Source organism: Haemaphysalis longicornis, unplaced genomic scaffold (genome assembly GCF_048455015.1).
Source record: "Haemaphysalis longicornis isolate Haplotype H1 unplaced genomic scaffold, Haemaphysalis longicornis Haplotype H1 scaffold_3, whole genome shotgun sequence".
Classification (NCBI taxonomy): Eukaryota; Metazoa; Arthropoda; class Arachnida; order Ixodida; family Ixodidae; genus Haemaphysalis; species Haemaphysalis longicornis.
Window position 1 is genome coordinate 25,427,607 of NW_027526335.1, and position 13,915 is coordinate 25,441,521.

The following is a 13,915-nucleotide window of genomic DNA, read 5'->3' on the forward strand; positions in this document are numbered from 1 at the left end:
TTAGGCTCTCGCAGAACCTTCAGACAGGCGCTCGGAGCTGGTCTGTAAAGTGGGTTGGGTTAACGGGTTTACTCAGTGGAGAGGTTGAAGAGATAAGGCCTCCTGATGTCCCATTGAAGTGAATGAAGGTTCATGAACCCGCTTAAAAAGAAAAAAAAAAAAGTCAAGCTCATGGTACCTATGTTCGCGAGTTCAAATGGAGCTCATGAAACAGCGGCATAAAAGTTTCCTGTTCACATCCTCGCGATGAGAGGCAGATGTACGCGGGTGGTTGATGTTTGAAGCCGACGCCTGCTGACTTGATGAGCACATTCAAGGCACGACAACCATACTTTGCAGGCCCGCTTCAGTGAATGCAGGTAGTGTTACTAGGCCCATTCAATGGCTGTCACTGGCAGTTCGCTGTAGGGCTCACGCGTTTGCCGTTATTGTTGTACGGGCCATTGTTTCCTCGTCTGAAATCATGCATTTCTTTAACGCGATGCATTTCTTTACTTCGCTAATATTTCCGCGAAAGCCTACATTGAAAGCAGCTGCTGGTGAAGCATTTTTTTCCTTTTATTATAATTTATGGGTGTCTTTCCGCACATTGTCAGCATACAATTCTGCGGTGCCATAACTTTTGTTTTGAACTTGCCACGCAGGCAGATTATATTTATTCCCTTTTTCAAAAAAAACTGTTTGAGCTGTTGCCATTACAGACATTTATGTACCACGACATAGCAAAATTGTCGAGTAACAACCTTAGAAAAGGCCCAAAATCCTTCCTGCATTTACATTTTCCGTCCGGTGAAAACGTTTTCGGTATTTTCTATCTCCTGCTTCCCTCCTCGTTTTGCTCTAGCAACTCCACCTTAGTTCGAAGGGCTTATCATATTGGGGTGATTCGAAAACGGCCAGCGCTCGAGCACTCATAGGGCCGTGTGTCGAAGCGTTACGCACCGAACCGATAAAAAGGAAAAGCGTTGTCGAGTTGTCAGAGCTTTGGACACGCCGGACCCCGTTCCAGCCTTGCGCACGGGCACTTCGAGGAGAGCGGCCTCGATGGGCGCAGGAAGTGACGAGACGCCGTAACCGGCGTTCGGCGTTGCGTCAAGCTCGTTCGTGCCGAGCCCGGCCTCCCCGACGGCAAGGTCGCCGTTCTGCCGGCCTCCGCCGAGCTGGTGTCGCAAGGCGTCGCCGGTCGCCTGCTCCGGCCACTGCTGCCCGAGCTGCGCAGAGACGGGCGTACTTTTCGTCCTAACGGGGACGGTTTCCGCCAGTCTCATCGAATACGCACACTCGTGCGTGCATTCTGCAGCGAGGACCTGCTGCTCCTCGCTCGTGAGTCGTACCCACCGAACGGGGCGCCTATCTTCACCTCGCGTGGATACCAAGGTGTCGAGGCCTTAATTGGCCCATTGAGACGAAAAGGAGGCGTCTATGAAATAAATTTGGTTTATTTCTCTGTCATAGGAATCGGTCAAACACGAAAGTGAAGTGTGCCGCGAAATCTGCAGCTGAGCATGATTTGTGGGTCGGCGGCTGTCTTGTGGGTGTGCTTGGCGAGCGACGTCCTGCTGGCGGGTCACTTCGGCATAGCTATACTGGCGTCATTTTCGTGATGGATATGACGTAAGGGAAATCTTGGGGTATCGCGGCATAAAACACTTTCGTATTAAAATATAAAACACGAAAACGAACAACCCTAAGCATAACGTACTCTTTGGTACTGAAGGTTGCTTCCCCGCAAGAACATTCTGTGTGCAGGGGTGCACCCTTTACAGGCCGCTTGCTTCGTTGTACTGGGGTTATTTCCGTGACGGATATGACGTCAGCCAAATATTTGTGTATCCAGGAATAAAACACTTGCGTGTTAAAAAAAATGTGGTTGACCCCTCTTTCATAGGAATCGGTAAAACACGAAAATGAAATGTGCTTTCTCAGGATCAGTTAAATGTTTATTCTGCATCGATATGAACTTGTACTACATACCTATTTATACTTCGTCGGTATGGCACCGGCAGACTTATCAACATTAGACACTGGATTGCACGCGCCGGAGCACTGCATGCGTAAACCCGAATGAAACCACACGCGCTCGCAAACCATGCGTACGATACCGAACGGGTTGCCAGTGAATCGTTTGGTAAACTCACGGTCCGCTGCAGCGAAAGAGCATGATTTGCGGGGCTGTCTTGTGGGTGAGCTTGGCGAGCGACGGCTGACGCGTCGCTTTGGCAAATTTGCGACCACTGCGTTCCTGCCCCGTGGAGTGTACGCAGACGGTTGCGTTGCGACGTGCTCAGGTGGCGCCAACTGTCGGCGCTCATTAGCATCGTGATGCACTACTTCGCCTCACCTCTCTTAGATGGCAGCACCATCTACATGCAGGAGGTCATGGGAAGGATATATGGCGCGTTCATACAGCCGTCCCCGCTTCAGCTCATAGCGCAGTCTCGTTAAGTGCCAGGCACCTCCCGTTGCGGCGACAGAGTTACCGGCTCGAATCCTGGCGCAGCCGCGTCAGTGGAACTTTTTCTGTCGATGTCATTTCCGTGACGGATGTGATGTCTGTCAGATCTTGGTGGATCCTGGCATAAAACACTTTCGTGTTAAACACGGCTCATCAAGGCGTTCGATTGCACGAGGCTGCCACGGCATGAGCTTGAGCGGAATACCCGAGTCCGCTATCGGCATCCCTAATGGGAAATTAGCGTTCCACAGCTGGTGAAGTTAAACTCGGCGGTGGCGAGAGGTGTCGTCCCCGCCGGAGTATCACAGATGAAGGGAGGCAAAGAACAAGCGGCGGAATTACACAACTCTCCCATTGCACGGCGACATTAACGAGCAGCGGCGCATGGCCTGGGAGGCAGATCGAAAACATCCGAAAGCGTTAAGGCCGATCGCTGAACAAAGCGATTACAACCCGAGGCCCCACTATGCGTCTCGGGCGTTCAGCTGGACTAAAGTGCTCTCGCATTCACAACCCGTAAGAAGTGCATTCGTGCCCTTGGATTTCTTTTTTTCCTGGGCCTACCGTGGTTGGATTTTTCCGACGGACATGGGGCCGCTGAACGCGAACTTTGGTTCTGAACAACGCGTTCTACTGCCCTCAAGGTGTGTCCACCTGTCAGGCGTGTTCCGAATGGGCCGATCTGTCGCTCTACGTGCGATTAATACTTCGGTCACGTCTGCAGCCGGCTTTGTACGATGACGCGTGTCTGTCACGCGCGAAGTGCGAAATTTTGTGCCGTGGCAGTTGGGCCATCACTTGTCTCCTGTAACGCGATTACGGAGCTCTTAAAGCTTCGTCTGGAATTATGCTCTTGGTGGCATAAAAGTTTGGTTCGTTGTAGAGGTGGGTGGTGTCGTCGTGGAGGGGTGAAAGAACCCGATGACGCTGATGCAGGAGGTAGATGATGAAGAAAAGTTTATTTACACTTATTTATTGAGGACGATGCAGCATGACCATAAGACAAAACAAGACAATGAAAGCTGGGTTAAAAATTAAAATGCGCCGCGCGCACGAGGAGGGTATCGCCGCATGATCCCTGGTAAGCGCCCGGAGGCCAAAAGGTGCCGAACCGCCTCGCGGTTTGCGAGAAATTCGTGGGTCTCTGGCTCCCAGAAACCGCCACCGGAGCAAGTCTTGATGCGACCGCTCTTGGTCACAGCTCCCGACGAACTCGTTGAAGTTAGCGCCTTCGGTCGCCGGGCTGTCCCCTTAGACAGGTTCGCACTCAAAAGCAGTGCGCTAACTATTTGAGGGCCTTGACCTCCGCTCCCCCCCCCCCCCCCCCTCCCTTTCCGTCCTACTGACGGTCAGGAGGAAAGAATGGTATTCCCTTCATTGGGGTGTTCAGGGAACAATAGAGAGTTTTAGCATAGCGGCTACCGTAGGCTCCCGCTACAGCGGCGGGTTACCATTACCCGACTGCGCAGGCGCGCGGGGAGGGGGGGCGAGGTTTCCCCTTAGCGGAGTGAATGCGCGGGCATGGCGAAGGCCGGCCCGCGGAACTAATCCACCTATACCGAAACGAATGTGCACCTGCCCAGTCGAGCCCCTGAACCCGCTGCCGTAGCGTTAGCGGACGGTACCCGCTATGCTAAAACTCTGTAATACTTGGATCCGGCGGCGTCAATTCCTTTCGCTCCCGACGACGGAGGTGAGACCGAACAAAACAAACTCAAAGAGAGGGTAGACAGAGCCCGTGGTGGCCCATCGGCGCTGACATGTCTGCAGTGGCCAAAAAGGAACACTGGATAGCTGCGTGCGAGCTCCTTCACCGTCTCCGACTCCCTGCGACGTTTGAATAACCCGCGCGCGTTGCCTAGCTGTCGAGCGTCACCGCCCACGTCCGAGTTGAGTACAGCACAGTTCTTTGGAGTGGGATCCACTAGCGAATCGGATGCACGGATAGCTTTGAACTGGGCTTATGGTCTTTTTTTTTTGTCTTGTTGCCCCTGTCTGACAGTGCTAGGAAATCTCATTGTATCAAAATGACTTTCTTTGGATTGTCATCTCTGCACCGATGAGGCCGCGTTAAACTGTAAGCCTTTAAACTAACTTTATACACTCGTAACATAAAAAAAAGCTCGTAAAAGGGTAGTAACGGCTGTATTTACTAACACCTTACACACTTTACTACCTCGTACGTAGGTCCAGCCACTAAGTGTGGAACCGTTACAACTCTAGACCGTGCACTTTGTAACTGCTGCTTGTTAGCTACTAACATTCACTGATAGTACAAAATTCTATGAATTATTAAACATAATACCTACAGCACTTTTCCCACTCCCAATCACGGTTAAAAAGTTTATCCAATCCACATGCTGACTTGTATATATGCTCTCATTAAAATGCATAATTCTAAAGTTATCGCTAAAATATTTAATTTTTACGACAAGCCCACCAACTCTATCGGATGTCTTTCCGCTGCTAGCTATAAAATCAAGAAAAGCAGATGTATGTCTAAGTTAACTAAGTTGTACTCGCTCTCCTCGTGCATCTCGTTCGTTTCTGCAATTTATTTCTTGGCTGTCTTCATGTCATATGTGTGTGTTGAATGTGTCTATGTCGTTCTGCGCGCTCAGCAGATCCACAGTCAAGCTTTTTGCTGGGTTATGCATGACCACATGGTAAACAGCACTAAGTCATCATCATCATCATCATCATCATCATCATCATCATCATCATCGCCAGCCTATCTGCGCCCACTGCAGGGCAAATGCCTCTCCCATTAATCTCCAATTACCCCGGTCCTGTGCTAACTGCGACCAATTATCCCCGCAAACTTCTTGATCTCATCTGCCCATCTTTCTGCCGCCCCCTGCAACGCTTGCCTTCGCTAGGGCAAGCGCAGCGGTGCAGCGGTGGCGTAGAGGTAGAGCATCCGCCTCGCGTGCAGAAGGACCGTGGTTCGAATCCCGGTGCCGGATAATTCCCACCGGATTAAAAAAAAAATCCGCGTATTGCTGGAATTGCAGAATGGGGCTTGGGGTGCGGCCTGACCCCGGCGACCATTGCCGGTAACGCACTCCCTCACCAGAGCAGGATTGGCCACCCTGGTGTAGTAACCACCCCGCTAATGCCACGCTGTGCCTCTCTGCTGGAACGCGTGAATTCTTAGAGAGGAGACAGAGAGACGCAGCCTTGGGCGTCCACAAGAACACTCTGGTGGTGGGTATCCACGGGGACCAGGGTTGGTCGTCATTTACGGCGTGGGAAGCAGTGGGAGCTACGAAGGCAGACTTCTCCGGTTGCCCGACACTAACCTGGCCCACCAGACCCTGCTCCACACCATCTATTCCGGCATCTCGACACGGTGGACCCGACGGACGGCGAATCTGCGGCGCCGTTATGAGGTATTGCCCGAGTCTATCGCGTCAGCTGCCGCACAGCCCGTGAGCACGAGGGCGGCCAGGATCCGGGCTCAGGTGACAAAGGTGGAGACGAGGGAGTGGCTCGAAGGTGCAAAGGCGAAGCCCTCTCTGGACCTGTATAGCGCCACCAAGACGACCTTCGGCTGGCAGAGACCCGTCTCGGCGTGCTGCGGACAAGTGTGTGGCGGGCGAAGTTTACTGCCGGGCTTGACACAACCTGCACCACCTGTGGAGCTGCAGAAGAGACCACCAGCCACGTCGTCCTCGAATGCCCTGCGGTTACACCTGCCCCCGAGAGCCAAACCCTGTCAGCAGCTCTCGGTTTTGAAGAGGCTGGGGGGCTGCGTGGGTGGATAATGCGAAACGACGCCTTGAGGCCTGGTGGCGACATGCGGCGTTGCGACGGAGAGAAGGCTGGAACAAGGGTGGCAGCACGGAGCAGTACGGAGCGTGTTGCGACATTGAGGACTGAGTAGTGTAGGCTCGTCAATTCTTGCGTGTTAGGAACAGTTTTTTTTTTTCCTTTCGTTTTTTTTTTCTTTGGCTACGCTGCGCGATCTCACGCAGCGGCGACCCGCTACAAAGGGCACAGCCACATCACCATCATCACCATCATCACCATCATCATCAACCTCCCATGAATACGCCAGTTAAAAAGCATTTTTTAAACCTAGTTTTTACTGGGACAAGTAACTGGTTAGTGTTCTATTAGTAAGTGCCACGACCTTTTTTTTAAGAGTGTACGTAACCACACCGGTCTGTACGCTGTATGCATGCATGGTTGTCAGTGGGCTTTGAGTTTCGCTTGCATAACGTCGCGGCTTACCTTATCATAAGGCTGAAGTTTTGCTCGCTGTGCGTTGCACACAGGTGCGCGCGCGCACGACGTGTCGGGGACCTTTGGATCGAGCATCGGGCGGTTCTGTGAACCCGTTAACGCGATTCGGGCCCGCGCGAGCCTGCTGGGTTGGCCTTTGACCGAGACACGAGCACGCTCGAGTGACGGCAGGGCTGTAGGCTCGTCGTTCTTCCATTCGACCCGCGTGTTTCGCTCGTGTGCGTTCCTCGTATCGAGGTTGAATCAGCGCTGTCTTCGTCGTTTCTTCCTTCGCTTTACTTGCTCGATCGGGCTCCGGGTTATTTGTCCATTGAGTGATCCGTTTCGGGTGTCGTTGGGAGGATATCGCTGTAACACATATAGTGTGCGGTTAGAGAACTCATTTCGAATACGTATGAGCAAAAAGGAAAAAAGTGTCTCTCTTGGTTTTCAGAAAGCGCAGAGGGCGTGTTTTTGTACGACAGCGCCATTAGCTGTTTGGTTTGCCGTATTTTTCAGTATATAACTGGCTTGCGCTGAGGTTACTGCGAATGGGCGACGTTAGGCCTAACGTCACGCTTTGAGGTCTAGCGTCGCCAACATGGTACCCGCGTCTGGTCGTACAGCGAGTAAGGCGCTGCGTGCCATGTCGCAAGGCTCCACGTGAAGGATACCTTCCGTTTACCTAAAATCGCGCTTTGTGGTCTGACCTAGTGAGCCGGTGCGCATTGGATGAACAACTACTCATTGTACGCCAAGCTGTTGGTGCCGGTTTAGGTCGTGAAACCTGAAAGTAACGTTCGGCCTAAGCTCCTAAACCTGGGAGCATACCCGAAATTTTGTAGTGTAGCGAATAGGTTGTACCACTTGGGTGGTACCGGTAGACGGCCATGCCTCTTTAGTGAATGTTAGTGTAGTGTGCTCAGTGTTGCACACGGTAACGCATACCCAGGATAGTGTAGTGTGCAACACCATATAAGGAATCTGCGCGCTTACCCTGAAGCCTAGGAAAGTGTCGCATACCCACGTAGAAGCGCATACCCGCTGTGGGGTATACTGGGAAAAGCTTTGTTAGCAAAGAATATACGGTGCTACCACACAGTTCAATTTTTTTCTAGTTTCGCTGGAAAGTATGCGTGCCGATCTGTGTGATTTACACGCCAGTTTATGATCGTCTAGTGCTTGCTCTGTTCATCAAAGGCGCCCGGGCGCGAGTTAATGATGCAATCGCATTGTCACTCATAATCGCATAGTCAATGATAAGGCAATCGCATAAGCCAACGTCACTCCATGTGACGTTGGCTTAGTACTGTAGCGTTGAATTCAGTTTTGTTTTACTGCTTACGTTTGTGTAACCCTATAGCAAACGCTAGCGAATTGAATTGATGTCCCGCTCTAGAACATACACTTCCGTTTAAAGGAACAAAAATCAGCTTTTCTCTGCAGCCGGCTCGGAGCATTATGGAGTGGTTCGTAACCTGAATGGACATAGCTTTTTGTTGTAATGGAAGATCACACATTTCAAAGCTGTTTCGGCTTTTAATCGATGGCAGACCATACTTTGTTTGTTTGGAAATAAATAATTATGGCGGGCCGTTTCTCTTTATTTCCGCTCCATTTTTAGTGGCTTAAACACCGTATAAAAGTAACGCCTACAAAGTCATTGAAGCCAGGGCGCTGCTGCCGCCTAGGTAGAGGAGTAAAAATACCCGCACGATTCCCCAGCATATGGCATGAGGGTTGGTGGCCGGATAGGAAATGCCGACAGGTTGCGTAGCCGATCGCGCCAGTTGCCGCTGGTTGTGTACATAAACGTGATAAGGAAATAACCCAACAAAAGCGCTTTCATTTACGCAGTTCATTACTGAAGTAGCCATCCGTACTCAGCCCCTACAGCCGGATCAAAAAACTTCGTGGCGGCACACTGGCCTGTGAAACTGCGTCCATATATAAAGGGCGTCCATACTAACAGGGTCCATATTCACGAGGCTTCACTTTCTTCTTATACCAGTTGCTTGTGCAAGTAAGTTCACGAGCCTCCGCTTTATCCGAATGCCCCGCTCCTCTCCCTATGGAGATCGGTGCATGCGACCGGTCTTTGCGAAAGCGAACCTCGCCGCCTTGTGTGGATAGACTGATCGGGGCTGGTTGCTGCGACGGCGGAGACTTCTGCGAATTTCCTCCACTCGCCGCCGCCATACGTCACGATCGGATCGTCCTTGGAGACGTGCCGGTTGCGGTCACCGCCGGCTTTGCGAGGCAGCCTACGAGCGCCAAAGTCTCCGAGTTGACGGTAACGTACGCACGTACCAAGCCCTGTATGCAGTCCAGCGGTGGCTGGAACATTTGCGTTTTGCCAGCCGTGGTGGTTGTGCGGCTGACCACGAGGACTGTTTTCGGTTTTGGGCGGTTTTTTCCATGGGGCGAGTAGGGAAAACGGCCGTGTGTATCAGGTTCGGGCGCACGTCAAAGACCATCCGGGAGGCTGAAATCGGACCCTAGGACGTCACGCCTAGTAGTCCCAATTTGAGTTTGAACTCAGCGGTGCTTTTGTGTCGTGTGCTCAGAGTATTCCACCTGAAGGGAGAATTTGCATCTCACTGTTTGCAGCAAGGTCGTCACAGGGCGAACATTTTTTCTCTCCTGAAACGTGAGGCGAGGTGGTAATTGTTGAGAGATTGCGCCCGTTTTGTCTCTGACTTGTGGTTGTGTTACAAGTTTTTACGAGAAATAAGGGGAGCTTTGATTCGTCTGCGATGGGGCTCTTAAATAGGCGGGAAATTGCGACCTTGCCGGCAATTTGCGGTTGTCGAACGGTTTTGATATTCGATCGCATTCATGAAGGCAGCTGTTTCTGAAAGTGGAGTGCGGGTTACTCCCTCATTTGCTCGATCAGCGCGTATCCTCGAGGACGCCTGGGTTCTCTGCTTACGGCTGCCTTGCGGTGGAAGGGCCGCGGTAGATTCAAATTTCACGCGGCGGGTTTACATGGTACTACTAGAGGTTCGGCAACCACGACCTCTTATATCGAAAGAGGCGCTGGTCCTGCAGCTCACGAATGAATGATGAAAACAGCTACAGCCCCGCGATATTATCTTACGCGTCTAAGGAAATCATTACATTCGAAATGAGAATTTCGAATTAAGGAGCTAGTAGAAAGGGGTACGTGAAGCTTGCAGGATAACCGTCGTTCTTTAAGTTGCAAAATGCGGAATGTACCTTACTGTCGGAAATTGTAGGAACGCCAAGGAACGTTTCTCAAATTGAGAAAGGTGGTCCATCTCAAGACGTGCGCTTGTTCGCGGCCCCAGTTTTGCATAAAGACGTAAAAGGGCCCCGATCAGCGCGCATGACGAGGAAGAGAAATGTCCGGAAAGCAGGTCGGCCGGCCATCAGGAAATCAACAAAGCAAGTCAGGAGCGAACACGGCCCCCGAGGGCAAGTGAAGCCTGTTGTTGGCCTGTTGCGCGCGCGGCGCGAGCGGCTGGCGGAGCGCGCTGGATGACGTCACGATGACGTCACGTTAATGACGTCGTTGGGCTTTTTTTTTTTTGTCGACGTGCGCATGCGCGCTGGGCTGTGTTTACCGGAGCGCCATCTCTCCGCTCCGCGCTTTCGGTTTTGCTTGTCTCGCTCCGCTCGCGGCGTCGCTCGTCGCTGTCGTCTGCTGCGGCACCGACGGGGTTTCTAGAAAACGCGTGGAGGAGACGCCGTCGTCGTCGTCGCCCCGTACAGCGGTTCGCCGTCTTGTTCTCGATGCATAGCGTTGGCCACCGTCTGCGGAATCTGTTCCTGTGCTACGAGTGACTTCCGCACCTCGCGTTCTTGAGTTGGTTGGTTGCTGCCGAGGTGTTTATTGGCGTCGCCTGCGTGTTGCCGGAACCGCGCTGAAGACGTTCGGAGGTGGGAGGCCGTGCGTCAGCGGGAAGTGACCTTGGCGACGGGTGACCCGAGTTCGACGACAGTCGCCCCGCTGCTGAGCTCGGCGCAGTGTGCGACGTGCGCGAAGCACGCTCGGCGATAAGCTGCGCGCTCCTCCTCCGCGCGATCATTTGTATTTTGTGCAACAACACTATCCCCTCCCCGCGGCTCCTGAGGCCGCCCGGTTGTGCGTGCCAGCAGCAGCCCCGCCGGATCCCGGAGAGCGCGCTTTGCAGCAGCCCCAGTCGTCGCGGTGTGGCGGCGTCCAGTTTTCGGGAAGTCGTCATCGGCGTGACGTCGCTCGGCTGCTCCCGGTCGATGTTCTTTCTCCCTCCCCGGCGCGCCGCTCCTTCTCTGGAATATTCCGAGATCCACAGTCTCGGCGGCCGCGCGTGTTGAGCGAGTGTCAGTGAACGGAGCTTTGTGTCGTCCGCGAACAGTGATCGTCGCCCCTTGAGGCCCCCCGCCGACGAAAGGGAGTCGTGCCTGCGCGCGTGGTGACCCCGTTTACGCGCTTTCTGCGCCTCGCTGGCTGCCGCCACCACCGCGGGCGGTGTTGTTTGTGGTGCGTGCGTGTGTCTGTGCGTCTCGACGGCCTGGATAACGTCGCGAAACGCCGGCATTCGCTCGTTTTTTTCTTCTTCTCGCTGATGGTTTCCGTCGAATGTGGTGCTGCTGTTGCCCTACGTGCGCGGCGACCAATGGTCTGCTTCGACTCCCGCCGCCGACTGGCCTGTGATCATGGCCTGTAACGTGACAACCTGGGGATACGGCCACTTCGACCCCCTGTGGAACGCCGGCGCATCCAGGTCTGTTTGCCGAAAACGGCATCGCCCGTTCCTGTGCCGCCAGCTGTTTTGTACCGATGTCGTTCGCGTGGAGCGGCGTTTGTAGCGGTGGTAGCAGCTACACGGGAGGGTTGTACTCGAGGAGTGTGGACCGCGCTTTGTTTGCGCTTCCCTGTAGGCGCGTCCAGCAGCGCACGTGACGCTCGCGTGCGCGTCGCGGGCGGCGTTCGGAACCGGACGAGGGGAAAGAAGCGGTGCTGGCTGCGGTCGTGAGTGTGCGCCTGTATCGGAAACGGATTACGCGAAGTAGCGACAGTGAGCTGCTTGCACCTGTGGCACTCGCTCGTCGTGAGTGGAAGCGGGCGGACGCGGGGAAAAACAGGCGCAGGATGCCGGTTTGACTGGAAGGCCGCAAGCGCTGCTGCTGTCAGCTGCTGCGCCTGTGCCCCCTGTTGCCCGCCTCCGGCGGCCGCAGCTGCCGACGTGGGAGACGACGGGTCGAAACGCGTGGCACCGGAGCGAAGCCGTTTTCCCCCGTGTTGACACCCCGGCTGCGGTGACGCCTTGTCGCGCACAATGAGACGAGACGTGGAGTGTTTACCGCACTGGGTGACGTCGAGCGGGAAGGAGGAGGGTTTTCGATAAGGCGGCCGAGGTTGCTGTGGCGAGTTTCTCCTGGTTGAATGAAAGGGCTGTGTTGCACACTACGCCACAGACACGCGGCAAATGTAATGTCATTCGCAGAGAACAAAATTGGCTGCGAATGACATGCAGTTTGCTACGGTGAAAGAAATGCTATTTGGTAAGGATAGCGGTGACGATTAGGAAACTCGCAGGATTGCAGATAACAATGTAAATGCTTCCATAATATTTTTATACCTTTTATATTTTAATAGAAATTAGCTTATTAAACTTCTCCGTTTAGTGACTCACCACTGCCGTCACTGACTCATTCGGATCGGGAGCTAATGCGGATGTGTTGCCCGAACTCATTCAATCACCGTATGCCATCGCGTAAATGTCATTTTGTGTTCTCGTGTGGCGCAAAACTAGTGACATCCACCGGTAAAGTCATTCGCTATAAACGTTGTTAGATTTGCCGTCTTGCAGGGGTGTAACGGGAGTTTTAATTATTCGGTAGGACGACGTGGTTAAGACGGGAAGTCGGGGGGGGGGGGGGTTGTTGCGATTAATCGCTCGTTTCAGAATCTGCCATCTGAGGAATTGTTCGGTTTACGTGGCTAAAACGATTGTGTTTCATGTTTATGTTGCCTCATAACACTGCACGGAGCGCCATTGCACGGCAACGTTGGTAAATATTGATGGCAGAACTGCACTTTGGGGGGCGGGGGGAATCTCACTTTGTGTTCTGCACCTTGCCGTAGTGCAGCGCCGAAGGCGTTGATCAGTTGATATGATAAGCGGTCAGATGTTTAACCTAAGAGCCTCCGTGTATAACCTTGACGAGCGAAGGGCCGCTGGCTACTTCTCCCAATGACGCGTGCAGGTATCAACTCCGCGCAGCTTATCCGCGTAAACGAGGCTTACGGCCAGCGTTGTACACTACACAGAGCTTCGCTGGAGATTACGGTCTGTACACGTCGTAATGGTAGCATGCTGTCAACGCTTCTAGAGCGACCGAGTTCGTCATTCGTGCATTGTGAAGAAACTTTCAATACTTATCACTTGGACCTTGTTCAAAAATTTGCGTAGTCTTTGGTGCGCGTTTTTGGTAGTTCATCACCAATGCGCTCCCAAGTCGTGCTTCGAAAGCCATTCGGGGAACCGTTTTGTGGAAAGCAGTAAGGCGAAGGGCGGGTCTAAAGGCAAAATGGGACTCTTCGCCCCTTCGTGTGCACGACTAGTTCTTCTGCGTGCTTATACCCTCTTGTTGGTGGTCAAGTTGCCATCTGCCCTTTGTGCAGTTTCCCAGGAGTGAGTCATACATACTTCACTCCCCAACCCCAATTTTTAGGCCCGCGCTGTTCTTTTCGTTCTCTCCCCATCAACCGGGGGGCAAAGTGGAGGTAGGTGGCAGCAAAGCTTTTTATACGTACCTTTTGAAGGTTTTTGAAAGGAGCTGGGTTTGACGATGTACACTGCAGCCCCGCATGGAGGCTTCAGAAGCCACTTTTCAGGCGGTCCTGAAGGGAAAAGACTACGAAACATCGGGATTTAGAGGTGTTAGTGCAAAGAAGCGCCCTAGATAGTAGGAGCAAGGTTCGATTTGCGAGATTGGTTTGGCGACGTGGAGATCGGAGGAGCGGAAATGATACGTGCGAGTAATTTTCACGTGACGTCGAAATATTGATGTTGCGTGACCATTCAATGCTGGCGGCAGTTTCGCAACGAAATTTCAAAAGTTTGGGTTTCGTAGCCCAGTTCCCGCTTCCCTACACTTTTTGCGAAGAGAAAAGCTTGCCAGCAGATGTGGTTATTATACGCCATTCTTTTCGGCCCCATAATGTTGTCACTGGACCTTTTTTGTACTGCTACAACTCGCAACGCTTGCCGTGGAGCCCGT

The 13,915-nt window shown here is 53.0% G+C and overlaps 1 protein-coding gene across 3 annotated transcripts in view; it reads left to right on the forward strand.

Annotated features, from left to right (window-relative positions):
- LOC144174167 (uncharacterized) overlaps positions 1 to 13,915 on the forward strand; it is a 239,773-nt gene that overhangs the window by 105,393 nt on the left and 120,465 nt on the right. For 2 of the 3 annotated variants that reach the window (XM_077702672.1, XM_077702673.1), the window contains exon 1: positions 10,326 to 11,412. The exons of the other annotated variant lie outside the window; for it this stretch is intronic. In XM_077702672.1, coding sequence (XP_077558798.1) covers positions 11,345 to 11,412 — 68 coding nt within the window. In that variant the 5' untranslated portion in view covers positions 10,326 to 11,344. Of the gene's footprint in view, positions 1 to 10,325; positions 11,413 to 13,915 lie in introns of those variants that run through there. 3 annotated transcript variants of the gene reach the window in all.